Source organism: Vulpes vulpes, chromosome 1 (genome assembly GCF_048418805.1).
Source record: "Vulpes vulpes isolate BD-2025 chromosome 1, VulVul3, whole genome shotgun sequence".
In the NCBI taxonomy this organism is placed as follows: domain Eukaryota; kingdom Metazoa; phylum Chordata; class Mammalia; order Carnivora; family Canidae; genus Vulpes; species Vulpes vulpes.
In genome coordinates this window covers 165,739,637-165,760,335 of record NC_132780.1, presented here as the reverse complement: position 1 = coordinate 165,760,335, position 20,699 = coordinate 165,739,637, and the positions used below count along the sequence as shown (strand labels likewise).

The window sequence follows — 20,699 nt, the reverse complement described above, 5'->3', positions numbered from 1 at the left end:
AATGGCAAAAAGTTTAGGACACCTCTCTTAGAAACTGAATAGTGAGGCTAGTTCATTCAATATTTCTTGAGTGTTTAGCAACACTCTGCACCAAACCCAGTGCCAGCAGCAAAGAGGACTTTAAAAAGTTCCCTTCCAGGAGATTAAATTGATATTTAATCTCCTGGAGGAGAAAAAGGGAACCATTGAAAGAGCACTGATGATAGAAGAATGACATTATTTATGTGTTAGAAACATGTTTAGAGTCACCTGGATGACTGAGTGGTTGAGCGTCTGCCTTTGGTTTAGGTCATGGTCCCAGGGTCCTAAGATGGAGTCCTACATTGGGCTCCCCACAGGGAGTCTGCTTCTCCCTCTGCCTATGTCTCTGCCTCTCTGTGTTTCTCATGAATAAATAAATAAGATCTTTAAAAAAAGAAACATGTTTATAGAACAGTTTAAAGCATAAATTGGAGGGCACAGAGGCTGAGGGCAGGGATACTACTGCAATTCTCTAGGGTAGAGAGGGAAGCTGGAACTTTGGTAGTGAAAATGAGGACAGAGATATATTGAAGACAGGGTCAAAGATCTCATGACCACCTAAGTATAGAAGGTGGCTCTGGGGTTTCTGTTGTGGCTCTATGGGTAGATAGATGAGAAACATGGGAGGACTACTATAAGGGGGAGAAGATAAGTCATTTATATCTGAGAAGCCCAAGAGACAGTGGAAATGTCTGGCAAGTAGTTGGGAATGTAGATGTGCATTCCAGAAGATCATTTGAAGGCTCAAGGTCCTGGGACTCATCAACACATGGGATGACAACTGAGATGATTCTCAGGGTGAACATGAGAAATTAAAAGAGAGCTGAGAATGGAGCATGGTGACAGAAGAAAGGCACACGAGGACAAGGAGCCAACAAGACATTGGATAAAAGTCATCAGAGACAGGAGGCAAGTGGGTGAGTCTCCAGTAGGAAGGTGGCACGGCGAGAAAGTTTTAGGAGAACTTCAAGCAAAAAGGTATGGTCAGCAGTGACAGGGAAAAATTAGAAGAGTTTGGTATCATTAAAAGGTAAAGCTTCATCTAAAGAAAGTAGAGATAATTTGGGGGACGGTGGGAGTCAAGTTGCCTCAGTTTCTGCCAGGTGGCTGAATTTTCTCTGTGAAATCGGAGTTGAGGTGACTTCAGGAAGGGCAGAGGAAATAGGTCAGGGGCTTGAGAAGGCAGTTTGGTGTAGATGTTTCAGGACAGGAAAGAAGAGGCAGGCAGAGTGGGTGAGGTCCTGACTCCAACTTTCTTAAGTTTTATCTGGGGAGGTGTCCTCTGTGCACATTCCTGTCCTGCTGATGTTCACCTTGACCACAAATCTGGGCAGAAACTCACCAACATCTCTCTTGTGTCTCTGTATTCTCTTACAGTCAGGACAAGACGGGTCATCTCAGCGACCTACACCCACCCGCATTCCTATGTCAAAAGGTATGAAAGCAGGAAAGCCAGTAGTGGCAGCTCCAGGAGCAGGAAATCTGACCAAATTCGAGCCTCGAGCTGAGACTCAGTCTATGAAAATAGAGCTGAAGAAATCTGCAGCCGGCAGCGCTACCTCTCTTGGAGGGGGGAAGGGCTGAGGGCAGTGGCTGAGGGGGTATGTTGTGCAGATGCTACTGCTGCCGTGAAAACGGACCTTCCTCTGTTTGTGCCAACTCTTTACATGTACTAACTTAAGTTTTAAATATCTTGTTTATAAAATAATCAACTAATAGCCATATGTCTTTCCTATTTTGTAAATTTGTTTTGATGCTAGAGAAAAGAACTGACTAGCAGAGCTACTGCTTGCCGGGTGCTTTGTTTAGGATGGTGGGCCTGAGGCAGGGCCTGACTTCTAGTCCTATTTTTGCTTCTAGAAAGTGGACCCATCGGTAAACCTGTCTGAGCTTCAGTCTTTTTGCCAGTAAGATATGGGGACTGGATCTCATCCTCTTCAAAGCCAGATCTCATATTTTCTAATTGTAAATCAAATTTTATAGGCCTTGTTCCACAATAATTGATTTTTCAGAAATTCTATTATGAAATAGGAAATAGTTTAACAGTTGTCATTTACTTCTATTAAATCCCGAATTTGCTTCATGTGCTGGGAAAAACATCTCCCAGCTATCACAGGGCCTGGACCTTTAAAGTTTTTGCAAAAACAAAAGCCTCTGGGATGATTTCAGGAAATAATTTGAATGTGAAATAAAATGGAAATGAAATATGGAATCCTAAAAACAGAGTTTTACTTATTTGTGTGTGTCTGTGTGTATTATAGAGGTTTGGCCATCTCCAAAACATTCCCAGAATTTTATAGACAATAATTTTAGAACCATTAATGTCAAACTCATGCTCTATTCAAGTGTGCAATTGATTTAAATTGTGGAGCAGTTTGAATAGAGCTGCCAAATGGCCCTTCTATCCATTACAGCCTCAATAGAAGTTGGGATGGATAGAAAATAGAAGAAAGTAATTGCGATACATTAATGCCAAGAAAAAAATGACATCATGCATAGCTTAATTGAATTCAAATATTTTCCTCAGTTGAGTGTGGACTTTACTTGCAAATATAGAACCAGCTCATGACTCTGTGTGTGTGTGTGTGTGTGTGTGTGTGTGTGTGTGTGTGTGTGTGGTGGTGGTGGTGTGGTGAAGTGAATTATTATTCTTGTCAGTTTTACTTATATTTATATCGTTTTCATTAATTTCAAGCATGTTTTAACAAGCATGAAACTGTGAATGCAAAATGCCAGGTGTCTTTGTGAGAAGAGTAACCATGTTATTAAAGTGGACATTGAGCTTCCTGGTCAAATAACCACAAATGAGCTCAAGGCTAATAATCCGCAGCTTAGCATCTGAGGTCTCATGTAGGCAGCACCTTTGTCTAAATTTTTAAACCAATTGAGTGAACTTTATAAAAATATGGTAACTACAAAGTTACAGGGTTTTTTTTTTTCCACTTCTGAATTGTGAGGGTTCCAAAATTATGTGGATAGTCCCTGTCTTTGATATTTGGGGAAAGATAGCTTTTTTAAAAGATATATGATTAGCTTTTATCATCAAATCATCAGGCTTCATGATAAAGAGGCTCTTCTCTGAGTTCTTTCCACACTGGATTTCCTACCTCTTGTAGAACTTGGACTTCAATTGTATTGGATGGTGGTAGAAGCCTTGCAGAATTCCTATTCTTTTTAATCGGGTCTCTATTGCCTATAGCTCATCAGTTCTCAGCATACATATTAAAAGATGTTGAATAACCATAGTAGATATGCCATAATAATGGGATTTCAAGGTAGAGGAGAGAGACTGAGAAAAAAAAGATTTTATAAAATGTGATTTTGAACAAGTTTATTTTTTTTTAATTTTTATTTATTTTATTTATTTATGATAGGCACACAGTGAGAGAGAGAGAGAGAGGCAGAGACATGGGCAGAGGGAGAAGCAGGCTCCATGCAGCGGGAGCCCGACGTGGGATTCGATCCCGGGTTTCCAGGATCGCGCCCTGGGCCAAAGGCAGGCGCTAAACCGCTGCGCCACCCAGGGATCCCCTGATTTTGAGCAAGTTTAAACAAGAGATCTTTCTATTTCCAATACTGACTTGTATATTTTTACTTTTTTTTTTTTTAAGATTTTATTTATTCATGAGTGAGAGAGAGAGAGAGAGAGAGAGGCAGAGACACAGGCAGAGGGAGAAGCAGGCTCCATGCAGGAAGTCCAACGTGAGACTTGATCCCAGGTCTTCAGGATCAGGCCCAGGGCTGAAGGTGGCGCTAAACCGCTGAGCCACCCAGGCTGCACTGACTTGTATATTTTTAAAAGGACATATTCCCCTTTTGTAAAGTACACATCCATCCCTTTGAAAAACAAAGACATTGGCTGTTTTTCCAAATGCCTCCTTGGCATTTAGAGTATTTAGTGTTACTGTGGTGTAACATACTCTATGTGAACACACAGTGTCAAAAGAACGAGATGCCGTGTTCCTTCTGACTTTGCTTGTCATTCTCCAGTGACCTTTATCATAGTCTCTGGTCACTGCTTCTGTCTTTTGCTCTTACCTGCTCACACGATGCTTAGGTCATTTCTGCCTGGAAGTCCGTACCATCTGCAGGGAGAGTGCTCCGAGGGGCTGAACGGTGCATGTACAGGATGTTTATACATCTGGATGCTGGAAGAGAGCCACCTACAAAGTACAACTGCTAAGAAAACTTGGCAGAACAACACATATTCACTTTTCAGAAATGGTAAAGAGCAGCCATGGCAGTTTTTCTTTGTAATTTTAGAACCAACTCTATATGTATTGGATAGCTTTGTTTTAAACCACGTATTAGAAGTGAAATCCACTGGGGATAGGAAGTAGAGGAGTAAATGCACTCCAATTCCAGCTTCTATTTGTGAGGATAATGTTTTCTCGATGCAGCTTAATGTGCTTTTATAAGAGTGAAAGGGATTAAAGGGGGAGAGTCTTTCCCCTGTCCTGGAACACGGTACTGTGTAGTCAAAGGACGCTCACCAAGACTGCTGTGTCCAGCTGATGCTCAGGTCTCACCCTAGGGAGGGAGGGAGTGCTATAGCCACAGATTTCAATGTGAGGGCTCCCCCCTGGGGATGTGCAGGGTATAATCTGCACAGCTACAGAGGAGGCCTTGGTCCTTCCCTGCAGAGAATAATTTTCATGGGTGGATTATTTCAGCCCACTCTGAGGTGGCCATTCAGCACACATGGTACGAGAGATGTTCCTGCATGGCACATGACCCTAAGGGTATGTATCATTTCTTGAAAATGACCTTCCTGTCTAGGTCACTTGCCTAAACAGTCATTCAGTTTCTATTGGCATTTTTATTGTTTTCCACGAAGGCAAGTTAATGGGTGGCAACTAGACTAGAGATGTTAGTGTATTCATTAAGGGTAGGTCCTACTCAATCTCTTACTTGAAGGTCTTCTAGGAAGAAGTGAAGGAATGGCTTTGATGTGTAATGTGGGAAGAGTGCAGCTCCAGGGAAATAAAAACATGTCCAAGAATATAAGATGGACAAGGATTTGAATTTCTCATTGCCTCATAGATTTGGAACACTGAGAGGATGAGGCTTCCATCATCATGATGAGAGCATGAGGCTTCCATCATCAGAAAAGCCCCAAGGTTATTAGATAAGAAGAACGCACTTACGTGGGAGGCTGAAGGGCAGAGAGAAAAGAAGAGGTAACAAGACAGGCACAGAGGGGGCTTCCCAGTAACCAGGAACACCATTCCAAAATTTCCCCAGCCCAGATGAGGGTCAGTGTTTCCTTCCTACCTCCTCCTCCAGTGTCTCGTGATTGCTGATGTCCCCGTCTTCAGCTGTTTCAATTTCTCCTTTCTACCTGCTACTTGCACACAGGATATAAATATGCTTTGGAGTCTTCCATTCGAGCACAATTCCTCCCTTAGCCGTGCAGTCCTCTCTAGGTGCTGCCCTGTCTCCTTCCTGCCTGGTTAAGCCATGGACAGAAAACTCGACCTTTTCTGCCTCCACTTCCACATTTCCATTTATTCTTTAACTTACTTTTAAAATTTTTATTAAAGTCATTCATATACGGAGTTAAACTATCAGCCAGCACTAAAAGAAAATGGAAACAGCTGTTCCCTGATCTCACCCCATTTCCCTCTGTTTGACTCCCTGGAGAAAATCATTCCTAACCCTTAGCTGTTTCTTGGTATTTGTCTACATATTTCTAAATAATATACTTGCTCCACTCTTTACTTATCAATTTTAGATAATTATTTTTTGTCTTCTCATTATTTTTTAAAAGATTTGAGAGAGAGAGAGCAATAGTGGGGGGTGTGGAGAGAGAGGGACAAGAGGACTCTGTGCTGAATGGGGAGTCTGACCTGGGGCTCTATCCATGGGGCCCAATCCCAGGACCATGAGATCATGACCTGAGCTGAAGGCAGTTGCTTAACGGAGTCACCCAGGTGCCCCTTCCCATTATTTTTTGATGGTTAAGGATGTAGCAGTCTCATATGTCCCCTCTTTCCCTTTCCCCCACCCTCTCAGTATGATTACAACACAAATTTTTGATAAATCATCAGCCAGCATTTATATGTTTATATGTTTACAGTATAAATTTAAATATTGTTCCCTGTTGGGGTGCCTGGCTGGCTCAGTCAGTGGAGCTCACAACTCTTGGTCTTGGGGTTGTGGGTTCGAGACCCACATTGTAAAAATATTTTAAAAAATAGTATTTCTTCTGAGCCAAATAGTATACCATGTTTGTGTTTCCTTCCTCATACTGCTTTGCACCCTTCAACAGAATAATTATTTTAACTTTTCATCTGCTTGGTTTTCTATGTATCTATCTTTATTTTTTCCAAATGTTCCAATAGATCTGCTGACACCTATCCAAATACTTAAACCCAACAGTTTCATATTTTTACCTGGAGGCTTTCCTTGTTTAGCCCTCTGCTTCCCTACTCAGTCAAGACTGGTCATGCTCTAGGCTAGCTAAGGCTATTGTCCTATTGTTTTTTTTTGCCTAAGTTGAATCCTCTGTTTCCTTGATTTCTTCTACTTCTTTTGCTTATATGCCTGTCTATCTATCTATCTATCTATTGAAGTTCATTTGACCCTTGAACAACATGGGAGTTGATGGCGCTGACCCCCAGTGCAGTATAGCTTTTGACTCCCTCAAAACTTAACTACTAATAGCCTAAAGTTGACTGGCAGCCTTACTAATCGCATAAACAGTCAATTAACATATATTTCATACATTACATGTATTGCATATTTTATTCTTACAGTAAAGTAAGTTAGAGACAAGAAAATATTAAGATAATCACAAGGCAGATAAAAGTACATTTATTGTACTGGATTGTATTTATTGAAAAAAAAATCCACATATAAGTGGACCTGCACAGTTCAAATTTATATCAATCAAAGGCCAACTGTATTATCTTTCAGTAGTTTCTAAAGAAAAAAATTCTTCAGTAACCATCTTGGAGTGGCTATCTGTATTCTGGGAGTAGATCAGGGGAATTGAGATGGAGAATCTTACAGTAAGGTATGCAAACTTTTTTTAAAATTTTTATTTATTTATGATAGTCACACAGAGAGAGAGAGAGGCAGAGACATGGGCAGAGGGGGAAGCAGGCTCCATGCACTGGGAGCCCGACGTGGGACTTGATCCCTGTGGGACTTGATCCCTGTGGGACTTGATCCCTGGTCTCCAGGATTGCGCCCGGGCCAAAGGCAGGCGCTAAACCGCTGAGCCACCCAGGGATCCCCTGCAAACATTTTTATTGCCCTGCATTTAGTCTGTGCTGCCCATTCATATGCATAAGCCTAGAACTGCTTAAGCCAGAGGCCCCCCCCCCCCCCCCCCCGCCCCCGCTCCTGCACTACCCACCCAGGAAAATAAAGCTTGGATCTCTGATAAGGGGGACTAAAACATCTCTTTTGGTTTTCCTTTGACCTCTCTGACAGCTCTACATCAGTCTCCCTCAATGACTCCTTATTTTATGCATGTAGTCTATGGCTGTTCCCCTCTCTCTACCAGTTGCCCATACTACATGCTCATTCTGGTTACTTTATGCTCTCCCATGGCTTTGATTATCATCCATATGTTGATGGCTACCAACCCTCTAACTCCAAATGCATATCCAACTTTGTACTATATATCTCTCAACACTGCCTCCAACCCTCTTCAAGTCTTTTCCTCCTCTTACTATTTTGCATCTCAGCAGGGGAATCCTGATGTACCCAATCACCCAGGCAAGAAGCCTGGTAGCCATTTTAGGCTTCTCCTGCTCCCTCACCTGTCAACTCATTGAGGAAGTCTCTCAGTCTAACCCTCTAATGCCTCTATCAGCTAAACATACATCTCCATTTCCCTTGCTACTGCCTGAGTTGAGGATTTAATTACTTCTCATCTGGGTTACTCCCATATGCCCCTAACTGGTCTTACAATTTCTAGCCTCAAAACCCTCAGATTCATTTTTCATTTTGTTTTCCAAAGTTCAAGTTGATCCCATCACTACTCTATTTGAAAACCTTCCAAAGGTTCCTTATTACCTACAGAACATGGCACCAACTCCTCCATATGGTTCATGACTGGGCTCTCTCCATCCTTGTTCTTTGAGCATCCCTCCCCTTCCCTCTTCCTTGCCTTGACTTCTGCCCCACAGGCAGACAGAATGCCTTGCATACTAGGCCAGGCCACCTTTCCTTGACTTTTTCACCTTGTCCCTCTCCCTACTTTCCCTTCAGGTGGTTGTGTCCATATCTGTTCAAAATTTCTTTTAAGAACCTTGCCTCTACTAGAAAGACATTATTTCAGAATCTAATCTGAGGTTCAAAGCCTATCTGCTACTGTAAAAAAAAAACTTGGCTCTTACTGTAGAAGAAAACCAGAAGCTGAAGGATGGCTGGAAGCTGGGGGAGAAGGAGGTGTTCTCAATTCTTGCTTCCTCCATTTTGTCTGCAATGCAAGCCTTTGAGAATGATGTGAAGGGTCCTGACAACTAATGTGTGGGAATGTGGAAATAAAGAGATGGTAAAATGAGAGGAAATTCACATACCACCATTCTGGATAGTGTAAGTTACATCTTTCCCTTCAAAAACACTATAGGCCCACAATGGATGCAGAATTCAGGGATCCTGGACTAGGGAGTTGTCATCTCTGAAGCCATCACATATGTGGAGAACCAAGGGGTACTGAGAGCTTTCTGTGACATACGAACATACTTGAATGAATTATGAATTGCTCTTTCCTCACCCTCACTAACTCTCCCAGAAGAATATGAAAGATACTTCTGTAAAGAGAAAATTTCAAGTGATTTATCATGCTCTTCAAGTTCATAAAGGACCTTCTAAAATAAGGCAGGGGGCGCCCAGGTGGCTCAGTTGGTTAAGCATCCAACTCTTGGTTTTGACTCAGGTCATGATCTCAAGAGTTGTTGGATCAAGCCCTGCATTGGGCTGTGTCTCTGCACCCTCCTACCCTGCTCACATTGTGTCTCTCCCAAATAAACAAAATCTTTACAAATTGGTCAGGAGAGGCTCTTGTTTTAAAACACCACCACCAATAAGCAGGTTTCAGATTTAGGATAAATATTCAAGTGAACATCCACAGAAAGTAAATTGCTGAACAATGGACTAGATACCTGAGCTAGAACTGAAGAGCAGAAGACCAGAGCAAAGTTGTGTGACCTTTGGCAAATCACCTTACCTTGGCTTATGGTTTAGCATTTAGCTGTATAACCTTTTATGATTCTGGCATTCCTCTTTAGACTCAGATATATAGGCTTCACTATTCAGCAAGCAATCTAAAACATTCTATCCTAACACTTTTCCTAAGAACTAGTAAATAATTGCTTAGCTCGTAAATGTAGTTTTGGCCTTTCTACCTATGTTTCTGCTATGTATGTATGATGGACAGAACTGCAAAATCAAGGGCTGGTAATAGCTGAACCAGAGGTCAAGAAGATAATTATCTCCATTATTAAAGATGAAAACAAAAACAACACCAAGAACAAGACATGAAAACCCCGAGGCTTAGAGATGTCTAACCACCATATTAATGATGATGCCAGGTTTTCAGTATATTACTCATTATTTCATATGAGGAAATGGCTTCAGGTGAGCAAAGTATGTATTTATATATAGACTAAAACACCCACACACACTGAGCCAAAATAATACTGCCAAAGGATTTGAAGATATTAAGATATCTCATAGAAACTATGTGTGTTAAGGTTTTCATAACAGTACTTTGATGAATATTGTTGTCCTTATCTAAAAAGCACAAGGCCCTTCCCAACTTTTGATACAATGTTATTTTCCGTGCAATTCTTTGACCAGCCATAAGACTGAGATCAACCCTGGGCATTTAGCATCTGTGTCCAAAAAGGTAGAACCCGAGCAATCTTGGCTCAAATGCTTTACTATTTTTCTACCATTGAATTATTCATAGTTAATGTTATATGTGGGATAATTAGTTCCAATTTGCTTGTATCTGGAAATGGTAAAGTATTTAAGAGATAAGGATTAACTTGCCTAAAAAAAGAAGTTACCAGTCATAACTGATTATTGGTAATTCCTAGAATCTAGAGAGGTAAGGGGATGATTTGGGCTGATGATGGAGTGGGAAATGTTTTGGAAGGAAGCAAATAAACTATTAGATGGTTGAGAAACCCCAAGAGAGTATATATCATCTGGTTCAAAAGTTTCCTGAAGCAAATGACAGAACTGATTAGCGGAAGTATTTTTAATTAGCTGAGCTGAATCCAAAAGAAAGAATCCAAGTCCAAGTCAACAGAGGAAGTTTATCTGACTTCCTATTTAAAACAGATGTTTTATCAGGACTCTGATTAATTTCTGAATGTGATAATAACAGGACTGAATACTAAAGCAGTTTATTAAAATGAGAACCTTAAAAGTAAACAACATCTAGGCATTCCTACTTCTCTCTAAAAGGTCTAGGACATTTTTGCAGGTAAATAAATCACTCTGTGGACAACATATTAAAGCTGGGGTTTAGTAGCTAGTGGAGAGGAAGAACGGCACAGCCCTAGGCCTGTGCATTGCCCTTCAGGCAGGGCCCAGGGGGAGTAGGGAGCCATGGAACATGGGAAGCAGGTCATAAGCCAGCCAAACTGATACAAAATCCAAGAGGAAATGTTTTCTATAGTAATTTGGTATGCAGTTTCCTGTGAATGAAGCAGTCTGACTTTACAGAGGCAAAGACCTACTATAAACTGAACTTCTACTCTTTTAGTGCTTGGTGTGTGAACTTAAGAGGCTATCTATTAGAGTGATTTTGTCTCATTTACTAGAATAGATTTTTAAAATTCAGAGCTCAAGTGTCCTTTGCAGAGAGTTTGGCAGAGTATAAACATACGTATTGCTTAGGAGGAAAGCACTGACTTTCCAGGGAGTACATCTTTCCTACTCCACAGCCAAGGAGCCCTCCTGGGAGGAATCAGACTCAATTTGTTGCCACACTCTAGCACTTGAGAGAGTCTCCCCCAAATTTCTCCCCAAATCCTATCTTGCATATACAGCTTCGGATCTCAAGTCATTTAGCTGGCCAGTAGTTCTGGATTACCACCCAAGGAGAAAGAATAGTGAGATCAGAAGTCAAGTGTCATTAGGAATTGATAATATGTTAAATTTCCTTTCTGTGGACATTCTCTAATAGCTGGTGTATTAAAAGAATGAATTCATATTATTGTGAAACATCATTTCTCAATAATATAATAATCACAAATAATGTATTAATGTGTTACCTGAAGTTTCTTCAGGAGAAAACATCAAGATAACACTTGAGAGTAACATACAGGAAAGTTTAAGTGCTTTTGATAAACTGTTAATGTAAAAAATACATGAAAATCCCGTGTCCCCATGTATGTATGCTGATAAAGATTTAGAGTTTTTTCCTTTTTCCAATTAGGAAAAAAGAAATGATATTAAATGTTTGCACATTAGAAGGCTCTAAATTTAAGTGCTTTGCTATTTTGAATTTGCTGATAGAGGTGGAAATTAATTATGGCCTTGGTCTCAACCTGCCTATTATATACTCCACAAATTACTAATGTCAGAAAAATGGTAACTGCAAAAAGAGAAAAGTTATTACAGAATTGTACCTGATTTTCCTCAGGTTACTTTAGAGGCCTCAAATGACATATATTTGAGTCTTATTCTGAGGTGAAATAAAGAGTAAAAAATGGGATAAGATTTACTTTGACTTTGTAACTTCATTAAAAGTTATAACATCATTTCATTGTATTCAGCCATAAAAAAAAAGCCAGAGAGAAACTTGGAGACTCTGCCCTTTTTTAAAAAAATTTTTATTTATTTATGATAGTCACACAGAGAGAGAGAGAGAGAGAGAGAGAGAGAGGCAGAGACACAGGCAGAGGGAGAAGCAAGCTCCATGCACTGGGAGCCCGACGTGGGATTCGATCCCAGGTCTCCAGGATCGCGCCCTGGGCCAAAGGCAGGTGCTAAACTGGGTGCCACCCAGGGACCCCGACTCTGCCCTTTTTTAAGAACCATAAGTAATGGCATAATTCCTGAAGCTTTTTTTTTTTTCTGACAACCAACTCTGTATGCATCAGATAGTTTTGCTATATAATAAGTCACTTCAAAATCTAATAGCTTAAAGCAACATTTTTTTAATCTGTCACGGTTTTGTGTTTTGGTGGGGTGATTATTTTCTGAGTCAGTCTACAGATTTGGAGAAAACAGATAATAAGGAAACATAGATTTAGTAAATATGCTTAATAAGTCTCAATTAAAATAGATCTTCTATTATATAAATCTTTTCTCACTATCCCTAGAAACAAAATGAACTGTGTCTCCATGTGTATAAAACAACTTGGGCTTAGTTGTATTCCTTTAAATAAAGTTTATTCATATAAATATGAAACACCCTCTTTTATTATTAAAGTGGAATAAAATAAACTGTTAGCATTGGCAAGTATTTTTTAGACAGTCTTTTTAATAATCCAATCTGATTAGGGGCACCTGGGTAGCTTAGTCAGTTAAGCGTCTGACTTCGGCTCTGGTCATGACCTCAGGGTCCTGGAATCCAGCCCCATGTCAGGCTCCATGCTCAGCAGAGTCTGCTTGTCCTTCTCCCTATGCCCCTCCCTCAGCTCGTGCACCTTCTCTCTCTCAAATAATAAAATCTTTTTAAAAATTTTAAGAAATAATGCAATCTGGTTAATAGCATTTATATATATGATATCATTTAGGATATATCTATATATATATATCATGTAGGATGATCAGTTTGCTAACTTACATGTTATAATAATAAAATGTAATGATTCAATCAAGACATTGTTTCTTCTATGTATAGACCCAATTACTCTAGGAATTCAGAGGTTTGTACATTCAAGGTGAGAGTAGTAACACAAAATGTTAGCACTGCAAGGTACTTTAGAGATGATCTCTAATACGCTCATTTTGTGATGAGGAAAACAAATACATGCCCATTCTGAATTACATCTAGGATAAGAACAATTCTGGATTTCACTCCTTCTTTCCTCTTTTTTTTTTTTTTTTTTTTTTTAGTAGGATCCCAACACAGGGCTTGAACTCACAACTCGGAGATTAAGAGTCAGACAGTAGCCAAATGAGCCACTGAGGCACCCCATGAACTCACTCTTTTAAATTTAAGTTCTCTATGCTTTCTTAAGGGAGGAAAATGGGAAAGATACCTAAACTAGTAGGGAGACTTGAGATCTATGTCTTTTGACTCTGAAAACTATTACAGAAATTTTTAAAAAGTGTTGAGTGGGAAACGGCATTTGAATCTTAGATCCTGATTTTTAACTACACAATATTTTAATTAGTGATTTAAATTTCTGCCTGAAGATTTTGATACATTTTTAGGCACTGAAAAATTTAGAGCTGTAACAATTTTCCAATGAGAAAAATGAGATGTTAAGGGTTTGTAGTATTGTCAAAAATCATATGTATGAAAAAAAAATTATATGTATGTCTTAAAAGCATTACAAAACCTTCATAGCTAAATTTTATTAAGTATATAAAACCTTTATGTGTTTCATTTTACTTTGCTTTCCTATCTGCTTATCCCAAATTCAAATCAAAAGGTCGAGGGAAGGAATGGAAATATCTCCACCTAGTGGTCAGCATGAAGTAAAGTTAATAAAACCAAATTAAGAAAACTGACAAAAGATCGTCCACTGTACATAATTAGCACAAATCTATAGGTCTATAATATGCTTTAATTAATGTTTACTTAGATGTTAACTACTTAACTGAAAATAAAATATAAATACTAGTTAATTGAAATTAAAGTGAAAATAATAGGCGTAAATTTCATGTTATTGATAAACCCTGACACTAGTTTCTGCACTCACAACACTGCCATATATTGATAGGGACATAATACATCTTTCTGGTGAAGAAACCATTTGAAGCTTATTTCTTTGCTCTGTTCTTTATAATCTCAACAGTGGCAGGACTCTTTCTTATTTTAATCACATAGTTCCCTGTCTAGCACAGTGATGGGCGTGTACTAGAGCCTCAATAAGTAGTCCTTGGTTGAGAGAATGAAACAAAATTATCCATTTCCATAGAGGCATAAAAGTTAAGGTAAAAGTGAAATCAATCAAATAAATACGAATATCACACCCCTATAACATGGTTGGTACTATCCCAATCTTTTTTTTTTTATTTTTATAAGAATGAATTTAGATTTAAAAGCCTATACATAACTTTGCAAGAAGAAGCAGTCCAAGACAAATGTGAAGTCATCTGTGTTGTGACTTCTTAAGAATAGCTATTGAATATTTCCTTATTAAAACTCAAATCCACACACATAAAAAAAGAAATTAAAAATATGCGAATATTGTTTAGATTAGAAAGAGTATGACTGGAAAAAATAGTGTTACTTCTAGGAAATAGTCTGGTTTTCCAGTACAGGGCATATATGTAGTAATTAATATTTTTTTTTAAGTTTATTTTATTTTATTTTATTTATGATAGTCATACAGAGAGAAAGAGAGAGAGGCAGAGACACAGGCAGAGGGAGAAGCAGGCTCCATGCTCCAGGAGCCTGATGTGGGATTCGATCCCGGGTCTCCAGGATCGCGCCCTGGGCCAAAGGCAGGCGCCAAACCGCTGCGCCACCCAGGGATCCCAATATTTTTGTGTTCAGTTATTTGCTTGGGTAAAATCTACCTAATATTATTAGAATATTAAACAGTTTCTAAAAGACTTAAGAATTTTAGAGATAAAGCACATATGCCAATTTAAGAAATTACCCAACAATAGTAAAGAATTGCAGGAGAAGCTATTGGGCTCGTGTATGTGTTTTTGTTTGTTTTGTTGTTTAACATCAACAGTCTTTGAGTGAAATGATGTGGTATTGATCCTCTCATAAACTACTGATTTTTCAGTTTAACTGAAAATGCTGTATCTTTCTTTTCTTTATAGAAAGCATCGTCATTCACCAGTTACGTATGAACTCCAGATGAAATGGTAAACCAAGCACATATGGGGTGCGTGTACTTCCTCTGAATCCCTGTTGAATGAGTAGTATTTCTGCAGCCCTCCATCATCACTAAGGTCCTCCATGCTACTGATCACTACTGGAAATAATTTTCTACTTCCAGTGATTTTTTTTTTGAGGATATAATTATGTAAAAGCTGAAAATGGCATTGCTGATAATATGAAAATAGGTAGCAAGAGCAATTCAATCTTTGTGTCAAAATAAATTTCCTTTCTGCAAAGCTTTCAGGTCCACGGGCACATGCTATGTAATTTATTTTTATAATACACTTTGTAATGTGATTTTTTTCCTAAAGTGTTTCCTTTTTCGTAGTCTATGGCACATATATCTGTAGAGTACACTGTCAGTTCTTCAAAGTATTGGTACTGGTGCATTCAAAACAGGAAACTATCACTATTTTCCTTCATCAACCTTTTATTTCTGAAGGAAAAGAAAGTACAACACTCTACATATTTCCTGGGGTAAATTCAAGAAATAAAACAGAAGCAGGAGATTCTAGAGGAGGTTTTATTATTGCTTATACAATGCTGTGATTCTGATCATAGTTCAACAGTAATAAAATAACGTTGATTTAAAGACTTTAATTTTAAATATGTAAAGCCAATTTTAAAAATTGCCCTTTTTTAGTGTTCTGTGCCAAAACCCCTGGATAAATTGAATTTCATATGGAACAAATTAATAAAACAAGATATATAAGTTTAACCAGTAAGGATATGGGACTACATCAACTGATAGTTCAATTATATTTGTTTACATTATTTGCTTATATGTATGAGACTTATAAGGACTGTGATAACAAGGTATTTCTCACAATCTGCCCAAATGAAAGCCCCAAAAATAAAAACTGACCCAAGGTAATATCTGCATCTTAAAAAAAAATGGTAAGAGAAATCCCATAAGAAATGATGTTTCTTCTTGATAGACAGGATTTGGATAGATTTTCATAATGGCATGTAGGTTGCAGAATATAGTCTTTAAAGATAAAAGTACAACATGCATTACTCAAATCTCAATGTCAGAGCTGCTGTGGAATTTAGGTTTATATGAAAATGTACATCTAAAGTCTACTTGAAACCCTAATAATACAGCTTTTTAAAAAGACTTTGCTAATGTGGACGTTTTCAACAAGGTCTTTAAAAAAAATAACTTCAAAAATAAATGAAGATTTGACATTATCAGTTTCTGAATGCAAAAATCGTATATCATGGAACTTTACTGATATTAAAGAAAATGCTTCTCAGTGTCACACAGATAACTAAAAACCACAAAAGTAACACCGTTGGCCTATTTCTCCAGTTGACAGCTTGTATCCAGGTTATAAACCCATAAAAAAGCGAGTCTACACCGAGTCTCTGGAATAGAAAAATTAATTGGATTTCCTCCCTTATGTAACTTTGGAAGGTTTTAAGTTATACTTTGTGGAATTAGCAATCATCTTCAGTAGGTATTATAAATTAAATAACTATATTTTATGGAAAATTAGCTTGATTTTTTTTTTTTAAGTAAAAGAAATTCTATAGTAGGCTTGTCCTAGTTTGAATGATTGTGAATGCACATATCCTTCAGGGCTTTTGATTAATGACTGAGAAACCTAGAGTGTGTATGTGTGAAGATTTAAAAAATTGTTGCTATGAGTTTTCTGTTTTCTGAAAATGTTTTTGAACTGTAATGACATTTTCAAGTAAAAAGGGTTTTATTTTCTATTGTTACCTTTTTTGGCACACAGTTAAGTTCCCTATTTGCGAACATTTATACTTCTGATTTATCACAAATTAGCATTTGAAGCAAATAGCTTTTTCTCAACTTGTGGAAAATTATATGAATAGTGAAAAGTCTAGAGGATAAGACTTTGCTTCTTGATTTTAAAATATTACAAGTGATTTATGTATATTTGGATCTGAAGTTTTTATTTCTCTTGAATTTATAATGAAATTTGGTACTTGCAATGCAGAGTAAGGATGGTGGTGCAATCAGTCACTTAGATGGATTTTGAGCTTTTTTCTGCTCATCCTGGGATTAAGTCTTCTGTTTAAACCCAAATGGAACCTGAGTGACAGATAAGTAAACTTAATTTTAAAAATTAATAAATTGTTCTGAAATAAAAGAATATTAAAAATTAACAGAAAAGTCAAAACACCAAATAGCTACATCCTTATCTAATGATATACAAAATCAGAAACAGTCCTATCTCAATATCCATAACCAGTTGAAAAAAACTGCCTCCATGTGCACCATTCTAGACTCATAATATTTATGTATCTTTTATTAGATCTCCAATCATCAATATGAAAGGGAATCAGTTTTGAATAAAATAATTTTCTGAAATGATTCCAGTTTAAGGTACAACAGTTCAACTAATTCATTATTTTACCCTTTTCTTTTTGATAAATATTTTTGAGGTATCCTCTGCAGAGATTTTTTTTCAAGTATTTCATAAAATATTAAGGTTTGATGAAGACAGTGAATAAATTTTCCAGATTTTAATGCCTAGAATGTTCACAAAATGTGAGAATTAATTGTCTCTTAGGAAAACCATAAAAAAAATTCATGACATGGAACATCTAGCTTAAGCATTAAAAAAGACACCAGCACTATTGATATAATTCACAGGTTCTAAAAAGCAGCTGCAAAGCAAGAGTAAATAAATGTTGGATCAGACAATGTAATGTATTTATGTCCTTTCTCTTTATGCTGTAGTTGAATTTTCCTGGAAATGAATAAAAAACATAATAAAAATTGGGCATGTTCATGAATTTGATGAGCAACGATTCTAAAAATAACAAAAATGCAAAATGGAAGTTAAAAAAAACACAACTGGCACCTGAGGCATATATCCCCTTTGGACTCCAGTACTATTCCCCTGCTAAAATTACTAATTGAAAGTGAAGAGGAAAAATAATAAAAGCTATTGTAATAAATTCATAAAAATTGGGAGAGTTTCACGGAATTAACTTTGCTTAGTGAACACTAATATTTTATTTTGTGTCTTAAATTTTCAACATTTACTCCATAACTATATGATAACAACTGTTTGTTACATAGGAAAAATACAAAATGCAGATTATTAAATTCGAATAGAAATGTTTAAGGTGCCATGACATAATACATTTATTTTTTGTTGTTGTTTTTTCATTTATATTATTTGGGTAATTTTACCTTACATCCACAGATTTTTGTTACTTTTAACAGTGCTGATTGTATTTATTTAGATTTTGTTTAAAAATATCAGATATCAGCTTCTCCAATATGAGGCTTACAGTGTGATCAAGATATTCTTAGAAGTCCTGCAGTCTAATGGATTTTCAAAAGCAAAAGAGTGCGTTGAAAAATTGTGGAGTTACATTATATTTTCACAACATTCAACAAGTTTTATTAAGTACGAGAAGTTTATTATTTTTCACTACAGCCAATGGAATTTATGGGTATCTACTTGTCTTTTATATGAATGTAATTATCTTGCTTTCAGTTCTTCACAGGTTATTGAAATTATTTAGCCAATTAAGACATTCTCTTTGTGTTATTTCCAAAGTCAACCATGTTCATCAAAAATCTCACTAGAGAGTGAGAAAAAAAACAATTGTGATATAAAAACATTGTGCAATATTTGAGTTGGAACATAATATTCATAAAATTAAAATCATTTAAAATAAGTATTCAACTTTCATCTTTTATTTAAAATTGTTTGCTTTAAAATAGTTTTCATTTTGGCATTTCCTATTTTCTTAAAAATATGGTGTTCTTCACTGTGAATGAGCAGAAATGGTACAGCAGATCTGCCAAAATGAGAGCTACTTTTCCCGAGTTACATTCTAGTCTGATTCCTTATTAAGATGAAAACTGCAAAACACCAAGAGATAGAACTGGTTATAGGGTTTCCCTCAGCCCTTTATCTTCACCAAATGCATTGTCAGTCTATATTTAGATATCACTTTACAGCTTTCTGCTGTCAATCTAAAGGTAGGTTACTCAGTAGAGCAAATGCTCCTGAGGTTTTCCAGCAGGCCACAGCCCAGCTTCTAGAGAAGCAGTTAGGGTAATGCTTTCAGCAAAATGGGATAGAGATGACAGTGGGGCTATTCTCTGATGCCTTTTATTTATCAGCTTTGTGCCAGATTTGGTGATCTACAGCCAATCTCTACCTATCTTTGCCTTATTTGTGACAAAGGAATGGCTTTTTCCTGTTTATTGTCTAAAGATCCACATATCAAAGAAAGCAGGCAAGGATGATGTCTAAACACAGATGCTTTCTACAGGCAGGTTGCAGATGTTAGGGGTCTTGCCTACAAGGCAGTTCTGAGGCCTCTCTTTGGAGTGGAGCCCCTTGGGTTCACATGGTTTAAGAGCACTGGCCAAAAGTCATTGTTTATTTCATGACTTCCCAGGAGAAGGAAGGTATCAGGCTTTCTGTATTTGGATTTGTTCCCTTGAGCCCTGGACTAGCTTCACTTTTAATGAGCACCAGGCTATTTACGTGTGCAGAAAAAATGAAGCAAGTTCTCTGGGCTCCATGCATGTTGGCAATAGGGCACACTGCGCCATTTTTTAAAATTTATTTTTATTTTTATTTTTTTTACCATTTTTTTTAATTTTAAAACTTACTTTTGAAATTTGTTTCATGATATCCCAAAGAACATATAAAAGATGTCAGACTTTGAGGCCTCCCGTCAACTGAGGCAACCCTCACTAACTGCATGGTTCCAGGCATAGCGACCTGATCCACAGATAATGGTTGGAAACCCAGTTCCCTAAAGTTCCCAGGTAAGTTTTGGTTTGTTTTTAAATCAGTCCTCTTTTAGTTTCCACTGTCATTATTTTCAGCATTCCTTTGAGATAAGCGTCTTTAAGGAGAAACTATGTTTTCTTTCTCTTCAGGAGTCTATTTTCCCTTTCTGCCTATTTTGATGGGCATTGATATACAAAGTTATCTCTCCAGTTTGACTGTAAGCTTCTTGAAGACAGGATTTGCATATTCCTCAGAGTGAATATAGGATACTGGATAAATGTTTGCAAAGGGCAATATAATTCCTTCTATGGAGAGGCCTTTTTGCACTCTCCTTCTAGCTGCCCTATCTCATTTCCACCAAGCTTCACAGACTTTTTCCATGACCATAATCACGTTTTCATTTTTGGCTTTTCCAGCTCAGAGAGCACATTTCTTTCTCCTCTTTGACAGCAAGACATGTTTAGTCAAAGCAGCAGGGTGTTTTGTAGGAACCCAATTACTGACTCCTTACCCCGAAGGGTTGCTCTTCTAAGAGGAATATCTTAGCCAGGGTATTCAATGCCAGAGCTTCCTTATCAAATTGTTCTGGTTGCTTATCCTTCCCTTGTAGAAACCTCTGTGCCCACTGAAGATTTTAGGTGCAGGGTATCTGGATTAAACAGGAAGACTCTCAATAATCACGGATCTTAAGGGAAAACAGACTCTACAGACAGAGGTCCCTCATCTTATCAGACCACTAGATGGCTTACACCACTTTAACAAGAAAAGTGCGTTCAGTCATTTTCACACTTCACAAAGAGGCCAAGCACTAGTTCCCACATGCAGCATTGCTGTTAAGTAGACAAGTGGGACAAATGGACTATATGAGCTAACAAAATATCTCCCCGAGAATGGGGAGTATCAGAGATCTTAATTTTCAGGAAAACAACTTAAGATCTTGAGAAAAAGAACAT

The 20,699-nt window shown here is 37.6% G+C and overlaps 1 protein-coding gene across 5 annotated transcripts in view; it reads left to right on the top strand.

The window, feature by feature from the left end:
• The window catches only part of FILIP1 (filamin A interacting protein 1), a 180,582-nt gene extending 161,908 nt beyond the window's left edge, over nt 1-18,674 (top strand). For 2 of the 5 annotated variants that reach the window (XM_026007379.2, XM_072735567.1), the window contains exons 6-7: nt 1,399-1,456; nt 14,947-18,674. In XM_026007379.2, the coding sequence (XP_025863164.2) occupies nt 1,399-1,456; nt 14,947-14,987 (99 nt within the window). In that variant the 3' untranslated portion in view covers nt 14,988-18,674. Of the gene's footprint in view, nt 1-1,398; nt 2,243-14,946 lie in introns of those variants that run through there. The other 3 variants (XM_026007378.2, XM_072735555.1, XM_072735551.1) reach the window with 2 other exon arrangements.
• Nucleotides 18,675-20,699: the final 2,025 nt, after the last annotated feature.